This window comes from Mchenga conophoros, linkage group LG20 (assembly GCF_057382185.1).
Source record: "Mchenga conophoros isolate Kocher_MC1m ecotype Shallow Benthic linkage group LG20, M_conophoros_male_GT1.1, whole genome shotgun sequence".
In the NCBI taxonomy this organism is placed as follows: domain Eukaryota; kingdom Metazoa; phylum Chordata; class Actinopteri; order Cichliformes; family Cichlidae; genus Mchenga; species Mchenga conophoros.
In genome coordinates this window covers 32,675,608-32,688,188 of record NC_140545.1, presented here as the reverse complement: position 1 = coordinate 32,688,188, position 12,581 = coordinate 32,675,608, and the positions used below count along the sequence as shown (strand labels likewise).

At 38.1% G+C, this 12,581-nt stretch overlaps 1 protein-coding gene across 2 annotated transcripts; it reads right to left on the bottom strand.

The window, feature by feature from the left end:
• Window positions 1-2: 2 nt before the first annotated feature.
• Window positions 3-9,409, bottom strand: nemp1 (nuclear envelope integral membrane protein 1). 2 transcript variants are annotated; one of them, XM_085260881.1, is made up of 9 exons: window positions 9,259-9,409; window positions 8,209-8,330; window positions 7,776-7,992; window positions 7,613-7,685; window positions 7,429-7,522; window positions 7,191-7,326; window positions 5,300-5,525; window positions 4,833-5,009; window positions 3-3,162 (listed from the first exon to the last, which is right to left on the bottom strand). In XM_085260881.1, the coding sequence occupies exons 1-9, from the start codon at window positions 9,365-9,367 to the stop codon at window positions 3,003-3,005; spliced, it is 1,314 nt and encodes a 437-aa protein (XP_085117007.1). In that variant the 5' UTR covers window positions 9,368-9,409; the 3' UTR covers window positions 3-3,002. The 2 variants fall into 2 exon arrangements, with proteins under 2 accessions (XP_085117007.1, XP_085117008.1); XM_085260882.1 differs by having other exon boundaries at window positions 7,212-7,326.
• Window positions 9,410-12,581: the final 3,172 nt, after the last annotated feature.

The following is a 12,581-nucleotide window of genomic DNA, read 5'->3' as shown; positions in this document are numbered from 1 at the left end:
TGTTTGATTCAACAGCAGGGTTATCTTTATTTCACAGAATCTAGTGGGAAAAGTGCAAAATCCCATTGTACAGAGGTGTGCAGGAATCAAATCCTGCCAAAATCTCTATTATAAATGATCAATTGTAAGTCAGTGTACAAGCTCCGGGGAAATCCAGACACTTTACATGAAGCAGCCATGTGGGGGCCATCACAGAGATTGCAATATACTCGTATATCCAAGGGATTCTCCCCCTTCCACATGCACCGTGGTCGCGTTTGCATTGCAGCGAGGTTTCCCTGTTTGTGACGTTCTTTGGGGAAGTTAAAAAAGAAAAAAGAGCGACGTGTGAATGTGATTACACTGCCAAACAGTGCCTGGGAAACACATGCAAATAACGCCAGATGTTTCAAACAAGTTGTGTAATCGAGTGTAATCATTTGCAAAAGTGGTATTTGGGTTGTTCCCTGTCTCCAAATGTTGTGAGGGCAGACGTATAATGTAAAGAAGCCAGAGATGGAATGCACAGGGCAGTCGGGTTTAAATGTCAAAATGTCCCCAATACATCAGAAATGGCTCACTGAAACTAGAGAGTGGGAGAGAAAGAATGAATACAATGTTTTAGCTCTAACGTATACTTAAAGCTGCCTGATTGAAGATAACACTGTGTGGCTTTAACAGCAAGTTAGGTCCACTGCAGTTTTTCCCTGTTCTGTTTCCACTTTCAGTTTATTGTGAACTTAGTAAAACCTTGAAGATACGTACCGTATATTTAAACGCTTGACTCAACATTGCATATGTAATGCGAGTGTTTGCCAGTCATGACTGGATTACATAGAAGGTTGTGTGGCACGATATGTCGGAAGTAATGCGAAGATATGAGAAATGTCGCACATTCTTACTTTACAGCTGAGTGGTGGTTTCTTTGAAGTTAAGGTCATATTTTAACAGATTTAAAGATGCCCCTTTAAATGCGAACACCAGCGAAAATCATTTGAAAGATGCGTGTTTCAAACTGAAAATACTGTTTTGCTTGTTTTGTTTCTAGATAAGTGAGGAACAACAGAAGATATCGTGTCTAAAGTACATTTGAATCTGCATACTGGACAAATGAATCACTTGACAGAAACAACAAAAACAGTTTCTGCAAATGCTGTTTGATTCAAATCACTCCATTGTTGTCTGCAAAGTGGGTTTGCTGCTATGACAGGAGTTACCAAAAGAAGCATCAATGATTTACAGATAGAATCTACTTATCCAATTCAGGGTGACTGAGGGGCTGGAGCCCATTCCAGCTATCCACAGAGCAAAATATGCTACAACCTGGGCAGGTCACCAGCCTGCTGCGGGGCTAACAGCAGGCAGGTTAACTAGTGTTAACCCAACACCACTACATGTCTTTGGACTGTGGGAGGAAGCTGGAGTGCGGGGACAACATGCAAACTCTACACAGAAAAGCCCTGCCAGGTGCAATCCACCACCTGATTTTATTTTCAAAAAAAATGATCCGATCTTTAGTAAATCAGTTGTTAAACCTGTTGAAATGTGACCTGGTTGTCAAAAAGAAGCAGGACAGAATTGGGCTCCGACATCAAATTGGTGGAAAAGAAGTATTTTATTAAAACAAGCAGGTCCTCTTAAAAGATTCCCATGCTAATTTCATTCACCGAAGTCATGGCATTTTGACCAGACCACCAAACAAACCTGGCACCAACACAGCACCACAAAACTGCTGTGACCAAATTCAAACCGAAATGTGGGTTGCTTCCTAAAAGGCATCAAGGTAGAACTGGCTCTGTACCAGGACGGGGATAGAGCTGGTAGAAAGGCCACCTACTAAACAAAAGTGAATAGAAGTAAACCAAGAAAGACAGTAGCACAACCTAAATAATCAAGAATTATAATCCACACTCACACCATATAACCGAATGCTTACATTATGCCTGCTTTTTTTTTTTTTTTTTTAAAAAGGCCGCTTTATTCCCCTGCGAGTGACCCCAAATCCTTGTAACATCTAGTCACTGCTAGATGACTAAAATTCAAATTTTACATTCACAGGTATCTGGCATTAGGGAATACACAATTTTCCCTTCTAGAGGCCTGTTTGACCGGGGGCTTTACCTACATATGGTAATATGTCATTAATGATGACACGTCATGTGTTGGTGTGATGGAAGGATTGTTCAAGCGCAACACAACAAAATGTTTTATATGATAAATAAGTATTGTTATTGCATTACTCATTTTCATCCAGCCCGAACTTGGCCCCTCGAAATCTTCCTCCCACTGATGCCAGATGCTGCTAATAAGAGTTCATTGCATCCTTGAACTTGTCTCTCTGATACTACAGAGTCTTTACTTAAAATAAAGGTGCTTGAAATGACAATTGTGTCAACCGGCACTAAACAAGAAAAATAACTTCTTTTCTTTGCATCAAAGGCATATGATAAAACCATGCTGACATTTACAAAACTTATAAATGTCATATATATATATATATCTTTATTCAAATTACTTGGGGACACTTCTACTGATGGTTTTTGTTTAAAATGAATGAAATAAGTCAAATTTAAAAAATGACATCTCTTTCTCTTCCCAAGCAGGAAACTAGAGTAATAACTGGTAATAGTGATCTACAAGCATAATCTCATTACATTCCACAGCAGAAAATCCAATTAGAGCCAAAGGCTGTAAACAAAATATGTTTAGAAAACTGAAAACTTATCTGGGCCACAACTGGGCACAAGGAAACCTGCAAGTCTCAGCTTTCACTGTCTTTAAACCTCTCAACAGAAATCTTAATTCCCTGAAATAAAGAAGTATTACACATTCTTTGACAGTACTTTGTTTACTTTGCCTGTGGTGATACAAAATGGCTCTTTATCCTGGAATTCAGGGATGCCGCTAATCCCGTCTCCAAAGAAGCCATTTAAAAGTCAGTCTGGACGGCCCTGGAGAGCTGGTCTCCCATCACCTTTCTGAAAGGCAGTAATAAGTGTTTTTGTTTCCAACACTGCGCCGTCTCACTCTGGTTTCATCACAGGTACAATATCGTCGTCATCTTCGTCGTCTGTATCAAAGAGTTCATCCTCAAAGAAAGATCCTCCAAAACCGTATTCCTGAGCATGGACGGACACCTCGTTAGGCATCAAGTGTGGGGAGCCTTCGACAAAATCAGCAAACCTGTGGGTAAGCATGACGACATCGTGGACCAAAACTGAACCAAAGCATGCTGCAATACTTAGTCTTTGTTATACATGTCTCTCTCTCTCTCTCTCACACACACACACACACGCACACGCACACACACGCTAGTTATCCCTTATTAATGTCAACCTCCTGTTTCTGACCTGTTGCCAATTAACCTAATTAGTTGCCAAATCCTAAAGTACCACTTACTTTTCCAGCCTTTTTTTGCCCCATCTCAACTTTCTTGAGACATGCATTTTATTTCACGAAATACTGAAATGTCCCAGACATTAAAATGTTTAAATACTTGATTTTTTCATGCTCTGTAAATACAATAATGGTTTATAATGACTGCATTCAGATCTTTATTCATTTATTTATTTACATTTTACACAGGACAGGCTACCAATGTACCTTGTATTTAAACCCTTGACTCAAAATTGCAAATGTAGTGTGAGTGTTTGCCAGTCATGACTGGATTACATAGAAAGTTTTGTGGCACGATATATCGGAAGTAATGTTAAGATATGAGAAATGTCGCACATTCTTACTGAAGTTTAGGTCATTTAATAGATTTAGTGACGCCCCTTTAGACAGGAAAACCAATGAAGATCATTTGACAGATAGGTGTTTCAAAGTGAAAATGCTGTTTTGCTTGCTTTTCTTCTAGATAAGTGAGGAAAAACAAAAGATATCATTCATAAAGTGCATTTGAATATGCATACTGGGAAAATGAATCACTCAGCAGAAACCATGAACTAAAGCAGTTTCTGCAAATGCTGTTTGATTCAAATCATTACTTTGGTGTCTGTAAAGTGGGTTTTTCAAATGTTCTTCCCCCAGGTTTGTTGTCTAAAACATTATTGCACAAGCAGTGCAGAAAAGGCTTACTGATAAATAAGCTAGATAGAAAGTTCTTATATGATTTTAGCAATATTTGTAATGTTTCTGGCATAAAGTAGTAATTTTGATGGTTGTCATTTATCCAGACAAGAAGCCTAATATTTGTGACACTAGCTGATTTATTGCAGTCTTTGTATTGCAGATATTTTTTTCCAGATTTTAGAAATGATCTTAAAAAAAACATGGTTACAGCAATTTACTGTGTGTAATTAAGGGGTGTTTGTATTATAAACCGTGTCTAAAGCAGTCAGCTATTGGTGATCAATATTGTTTCCCATTAGTTTTGTATAGATGATTTCAGAAAGTTGCAAGGCAATAATAAAAATGAAAACTTAAAATAAATTATTTTATAAGAAACATAACTGAATCAGAAAACAATTAGTAGATATAACACTCCTCTCTTTATTTTAGGATTAGGGGGAAGTTAAGCCAAAATTGGCATTGAATCATATCTGTTATTAACCTCTGTCTCTCTTCCACAGCATGTCTTTTATCCTGTTTTCCTTCTCTCACCCCAACCGGTTGCAGCAGATGGCCCCGCCCCTCCCTGAGCCTGGTTCTGCCGGAGGTTTCTTCCTGTTAAAAGGGAGTTTTTCCTTCCCACTGTCGCCAAAGTGCTTGCTCATAGGTCATATGATTGTTGGGTTTTTCTCTGTATCTATGAAGCGCCTTGAGGCGACTTTTGTTGTGATTTGGCGCTATATAAATAAAATTGAATTGAATTGAATTAGCAAATGACAAATGTACGAGCATAAACCCACCTTTTTGGAGACTGAATTCTAGAGACTGTCTTCCACGGGCTGAACTCTGGGCTGTTACAATATTTCCGCAGCTCCTCCAGAGCCCGCCGAGTCTCTTCCTCAGCTTCCTTCTGATACTCCTCCTCAGTCAGCAGGCGTCGTGGCTGTGGCTTCCAGTAGATGTACTGCTTGATTTTTCTGCAAAAAGAGTATTTTCATGGCTTAAATAAATCCATATTATATGAACTTAATATGACTATTGTTCTTTATTCTACAACAAGCACAGTATCACTACTTTTAAGTTCAGCAGTTCACATAAAATAATTTACCGTGTTAAGAACATGCAATAGAAAAGTGTTTTTCTTCATTTATTCTGTGAAACTAAGTGTGTGTTTACCACAGAAGTCAGATTATACTGCCTGTGGAACAATTATCCACAGTACACTGTGCTCTTACGCCACCTTGTGTCAGCATTTTAAAATGCATACCTCCATGCAGCAACCAGCAGATAGACTGGGTACCCCAGGTTTTTGGTAAACAAAGCAGCTACAATAAGAGCGAAGGCAACTTGCTGAATCTGAATTCCTAAATAAACCAGGAGCAGACCAAAGAGCTGCAGGGTCCACGACAGGATGTTAATGCTCTTCTCATCAACCAGAGGGCCATAACGGTAACACACAGCAAAGCTGATGAATCCCACAATTGCTACATAACCTGCCAAAAAAAAAAAACCAAGCACACAAACAAAGAGAGAGAGAGTGAGATGTTTTTACACTGCATTAAAAATAGTTAAATCACTGCAAAGTTATGTACCAAATGCCCATATGCTTTACTTTTAGAACAAAGTTTTACAATTACAGCCATTTTTATACAATTTCCCATTTTCAAATGCTATGAAGTAATTGGATTATTGAGAAAGCAAACAGTTTCATGGCCAGGTCAAACCCATTTCCTCTGGTTCAATCTGGTTAACAACAAGGAGCAAACCGCAGGTTACCGTCCAGAAAAAGAAAGCCAGATGTCAGTGTGTCACAAAACATTTAAAAGTACTTGCAGAGGCTGCCAATGGAACTGGGTCACTAGTGTTTATTGATGCTGTGATTGTTGATAGATGTAGCAAGATGATTTCTGAATGTAAAGGGTTTTCCTTTTTGCTCAGAAACTGGTAAGACAGATCTTCACAGTTAAAATGATAGTGCCCCACAGAAAAAGTTTTTCAACACAAAGAAATTAGATATTCATCAGTCACCTGATTTCAAATTAAAAGACCATGCTTTTAGTTACTGAAGAAAAAACCTGACAAACAAGCAGCAACTGGAGACTGCTGCAGTAAAGATCGAACAGAACATCTTAAGGGAAGACACATAGCATTTGGTGCCCCCATGGGTTCATGGAACATCCAAGTATTATACAAAATTGTTATATATTTTTTATTTTTGTTAGTTTGTCCAATTCTTTCTAAGCCTCTGAAAATGGAGAAATGCAAATAAAAATTGCTGTAATTTCTAAACAGTTAAAACAATAGTTTTCTTAAACTCCATGAATTAAAGTTTAAAGTCCCTACTTCAATCACATAGTGATCATTTGCTTTAAAATCAAACCGTCACTGATTTTGCAGCTGCAAAATGACAAAATACTGGTAGCCGCCAGTGCAACCCCTCAGCCTCATAGTAGATACAAATATTTCCCAATCCTACATCATCTTGTGCTCAAATTATTAACATTCACAAGATTTTCAGAAAACTTGACCTCTGACCTTGCCCTTGAGGTTGAAGTCACTGAGATTCAAACTTATCTGAGATTTTTGGTAGATACAGCTATCATATCCATGTTTACATTCGTATGTTGCCTTGTTCTCACATTCACCTACCCCACCCGCCCAGTGGGGTGATAACAATGACAAGTGCGTCACTACCAAAAGAACATATGGACCCAAGTGAAAACTCCTCCATGACCGACGAGCTGCTTTGTTGCTTAGGTTATATTTTTAACAGTCTAAAACCCTAAATAATTCAAAAATAATGCTTGATTTTTATAAGGTTAAGCGGACATGTAGAAAGTTATGGCTGATTAATTATCTATCACTTTAAGTTTTGATTAGCGGAATAATCAGAAGCTGTAAAAATATATGTATGTGTGTATATATACGTGGCAAATCTCTGTTAACGAGATTTGCCGCGGTGACTCTGTTAATGAGTCACCGCGGATCGCCCCTTTTAACATGTTGGCGCCGTCCAGCAATCGTTAACAGAGATTTGCCGCGTTAATGCAGTTATGGCGTTAACGTCATTTTAACTAGATTAACACTGACAACACAATTATTTTTTTTTTAAATATTAGGATATTTGCTTTGGTCCTCAGTTATCAGCTAGTCACAACCTGTCCATGAAGAGTCTGTACCTAATGCCACATGCCAGTGCTCTCGAAGAATAATGCTGAGGTTCCTGAACACAAGCTGGATTGCGTACACAGAGAATGACCAGCCTCCAACTATCAACACATAAAAGGGGCTTTTCTGTGTGAAGGAACAAACACAAATGGTATAAATATCAAACATATTAGAGATATTCAATATTTTTAAAAAACTTGGATTTTGGATAAAAATTAAAAACTTTACCTTTGGTAAAAAGCGTGCCAGAATGAAAAAGAGGATTATGAGAGAGGCAATCATGCCAGTGCTCATACCGGCAGAATAGAAGAAAGCCTGACTCCTTCATACAGGTGGTGAAAAAAATATATCAATTACTATGATAAACCCAACAAACCTGAAAAAGAAACTTTAGTCCATGAGAAAAAATTACCTGCTGAGTGAGTCTGCAAAGAAAAACAGCAATGCTCCAGCGAGGAATAACAAGAATAGATATATATCAAACTCTGCAAGGGAATGAAGAACAGTAAAACACCCATATTTTAACTGCCAATAACCAGCAAATTTGTTTTATTCCATACCCCCATCCCACTTACTGCGAATGGGTTTGACAGTGTATTGCGCATTGCCAATAGGATCAACCTTGAAGCACGTCTTCTTGCTGAACAGGCTGACGTTAATAACAGTCTCATTGTGCTTCTCTCGCAGCAGGCTCTGGAACCAGCCCCAAAAACTGAAGCGATCAAGCTCCTGCAGCTCCTCCTCACCTTCCACAGTGTCCACCTTAAACACCTTTGAACTCCACACTTTGACCTGTCAGATATTGGTAATATTATATCACTCACAAATTTAATCCAGAGGCTCTTTTTAGCTGACTGTCAAGCTGTAAATAAAATTTGAAGTATGTTAGAGTAGATTACATTAGACCACTAAAATACCCAAACTGAGGGATGATTTTAAAGAAAGAAAGAAAGAAAGAAAGAAAGGATTTCAGTATTTTACCAGTTGTGGGCTGGCAGATTCACCTACTTGAATTCTTGTCCATGTCTGCCTCCAGGTTGGCAATACGGTGTTTCTGTAACAGAACCGGTTGGATCCTGACATGACATACTCGTCACCATCCCGCAGATTAGTTATTTCATGTTCTTCACCTGGGATGCATGCCAATAAATAGTAAGACTGCAACTGCCATTGTACCTTATAAGCAATATTGTTTGTGCAAGAATAACCTTTGACCAGAACACATTTGAACTCTCATTGTTTACAGCATTTACAGTATAATACAAACATTATAAAAAAATTGTAGTGTCTGTAAATCCCAAGAAAAGACAAAAACCTGCAACTATATCAGTTCACACTTAATGTCTCTAATATTTCACAGTGCTATGGCCCACCGGGTGTCAGGGTACCCAACATAGTTGCCCTTTAATTTTCAAAAAAGTACTCAATTACCCATGTGTGGTTGAGACTTTTTATTTTATCATTATTATTAATGATTTTGTTTGCTGGTAGGGATGTTCTATATGTTTTCACACTGTTGCATTATCCGCTAGTTATGTTACAAAATATAGCAAATGGTAGTGTAATAATGGAAACAATGCTCATTATTTAAACGACACACGGCAAAAAATACTCAGTTTTTCTCAGGAAATATTTCAGTTTTGGGACAGAGTTAATAATAATTTGCATTTACTTTAAATTATAGGCTAAGCATTCAAGTTGTTTCCGTTAAGGAAAATATACAAGTGTTAACTGCAACCTCTTTTCGGGCAAGTTCATGCAGGTTTCTAGGGTTTCGGTTCGACAAATTTAAACCTAACAAATCTGAAAGAGCTGCATAAATAATGTTTAGTCTAATTTATTATTTATACGAACACACAACCGGAGCCAGGGAATAATCAAGATGTAGGAATCTTAGAAAATAGCCACCAATGTTCACCATACAATAACCTTTCTGCGGTCTCACTGACTCAAAGACTGAACACAAGCTAACAATAATTAGCCTGAGCAAAACCAGTTCGAAATATGCCCCCGTGTAACTCGCGGTGTATGTTTCTGCTTCACAAGACCGCTTCTTACCCGTATCCTGTTGTGAGATTTGAGGTAAACACATAAGGAGCACCGCAAGAACCATGAATCTAGCGTTTGCTGAAATAAAACCGTTTATGATTTTCATGCATCCCGCCATGATAATTCCACTGTACCCCGCCTCTAACGCCTTGTCCCGCCCCTTCCGTCTCCGGAGAACTCGGTTGAGTCGCAGGCCGATCAGCCAATCACCGCGTTACACTGGATCGTTCGTCATCGTTTTTAGAGTACGTCTCTTTATTTTCCCGAAATCCACTCCTATTTGCCCTGTATGTCTACTGTACAAACTGAACTGGAATGACTTACAATTTCAAATAAAGTTATAAAAAAATCTTCCTTAAATCCACAAGAAAAATTGTTTTGATAGTTAGAAGATGTTTTATTTTTTAGATAAATCATTTAAGTATTATGTTCCAACCCCCCCCCCCCCCCCACAATACTTAAATTACTTCACTGAAGATATCATTCAAGTTCATATGCATGTGAAATCAGATGAGCAAATACACAAAAATCTGAACTCCACAATGCCCTGCACAGCTCAGGGTAAAGAAGGCTTTGATTAAAAGATAGAATTGTGTTATTCCTACCCAGTATATTCTTAAGTCTATGGGAGAATTCACATTCATTGTTTCAGTATTAATATAATCCTTGCTGTGGTCAGTTAATGATTTGTAAGAACATGTACTGCTGTTTAGCCTTTTATGTGGTCTTGTCTGTTTTGTATTATTGCACAGGACCGACTGATCTCCAGAAAGAGGAATCTCAAAGTTTATGAAAGAGGTCCAGACAAAGAATTAAACATAAAGCAATCGCCACAATTCAATATCACATTGAATACATTAAATTATCTAATAGATTACATTAGTCTGATCAGGAAGGCTGGCTCTGTGGTCAGCATGAAGCTGGACACTCTGGTGACAGTGGCAGAGAAAAGGACATTTAAAAAATTGCTGGACATTATGGACAATGCTGGGCATCCTCTGCACACGGCCATAGACAACCAGAGGAGTCTGTTCAGTGGCAGGTTGCTTCTCCCAAAGACAAGGACCAACAGACTTAAAAACTCCTTTGTCCCACATGCCATCAGACTGTTTAACTCCTCTCTGGAGGGGAGAGGGAGGGGAAACAGGAGGACAAAGTAGGGGGGAACAACTAAGCTGTAGTGCCTCTTCACTGTGCAATACTTTTTGTTAATATCCAACGGTGCAATAGACTTCAATACTTGAAATGTGCAATTCCCTTCTATTCTTATTCCTATTTATTCTATTTATCCCTTTTGTATATTTTATTTATATATGTCTCTGTATTTATATATGTGTATATAATGTGTATATAATCTAGTCTTGATACAGCCTGTTGCGATGATGTTGTTTATTATATTGCTCTCTCTTTTTTTGCTTGTTTTCTCTTTTATCTTTCTCAACAGGTGATCCAGGTGATTGATATATGTTTTTTCTGTCTGTTTGTTTTGTTGGTTTTTGTTTTTTTGCCTTTATCACCGTTCCTCTCCCCGCTGTTTTTCTTTCCCTGCCTCTCTTTCTTTCTCCCTTCTCTTTCCCCCAGTCATGTCTGTCCCGTGTGTAGCAAGTGAAAATAAAATAAAATAAACAATAAAAGCAAAGGTGAATCAAATAGACCAATAGAGCAAGGCCGGGATGGTCCATTTGGTAAAGTAAATCCGTTGGGCATCTTTCTTTCCCTTTAGACAATAATTCTGGTTGGCAAAAGAACCAAACGGGACAGGCAGAAAGAAAAAATAAAAAAATTAAAGCTTCAATATTAAAGTTCTGACCTCTTTGCGATCCTGAATAGAGTACGCTAAAACCACTCCATCTGCTCATTTTATTTGTTAAATTGTTGATAATATGCGTTAAGAAAAAAAATCAGGCCATTTTATTACATTTTATGGTCGTGTAACCAAGGGTGATATTTTTGTTTGTTTGTTTGTTTGTTTGTTTGTTTGTTTGTTTGTTTGTTTGTTTGTTTGTTTGTTTGTTTGTTTGTTTGTTTGTTTGTTTGTTTTGGCTGCTAAAGGGGAAAACTGCTGAGAAAAACTCAGCACTAACAGCACAGTGACAACTTCCACTGAACTTCTGTGAACTTCCACTTAAGTTCAGTAATGTCAAACAAGTGTTGCCCTCTTGTGGACATGTAAGTACTTAATCATTATCAAGAGCTTGAATACAAATGAAGTTGTTCTTATCTTCACACAGTGAAATGTCTGTGTAAGTTTTCAGTCATCCAGATCATAGTAGTCTTGAGGGCTTGAATAAGGTAACTCGACGTCTTTAGGAATTTTACCTCTCAAGAAGCCAACTGCATGAGAGCTGAAAGGTCTTGGGAAACGTAAAAATGTCCAGTTGTCTTCTTTTTTTCAAGCCCTCAAGACCACACACTGACATATTTAAATGTCACAAGCTGCAAAGGACAAGTGTAATTGATCATATTAATTCATGACTCATTTTTGTGCTCACCCAGTTTTAAGATCCTGGTCTCGCCTTGAAGACCAGGAGGTAGACTGTCATGTGAAGGGTGGTGCAACTGTTTGGGTTAAGCCATCATTACTTCTTTAGTATCACCCACGCCTTTCCTGTTATGAGGAGTGAAAATGACCACCACTTCAAAAGCTTGGCATTAAAGCACAAAGGACTTTTAGCATGTAATTTTAGCAACTAATTGGTGAAGTGTTCAAAGGATGTTGAAAGATACCGCCTTACCGACAACAAAAATAATGTGGACATACACTTACGAAATGCATAAATATATTTTTATGATATGTCTCTAGTGTGATTAGCAAAATTGAAAACATGGCAAACACAACACCTAAAAATGTTTTAAATATGCTGAAGCAAGCATTCAGCTCAAAGTAGTGCTACATAAACACAGTGAGTGTAGCTCTAGGCTCCGGTTACAAACTGAACAGCTGCCCTGACCTACTGGCATACGTGTCATTTAATATTGTCAAATGGCGGAACCACATGACGCTGCATTTCACAATGTTATCACTATGTTCCCGCAGCATGCAGAGAGTGTAGCAGCTTTGAAATGTGTTCGTGGAAGGAAGCAAAGTGCTGTTTAATATTTCGCAGTTAGACACTCAGTGAAGGTTAAACTAAAAGCTGCTGCTGTGCATACATCAAATTAGCCAACTGTGACACCATCTGTCACTTGTGTCACTTATTTTATTTTATTTTAAACTAGGTCACACGTATTATTACTACTTTATGGTCTATTCAGGAATGTAGGTTACTCGGGTGGTTTTTGTGTGTGATACATTTATGAACCAACTACACATTTATTACTTTGCAGGTAAC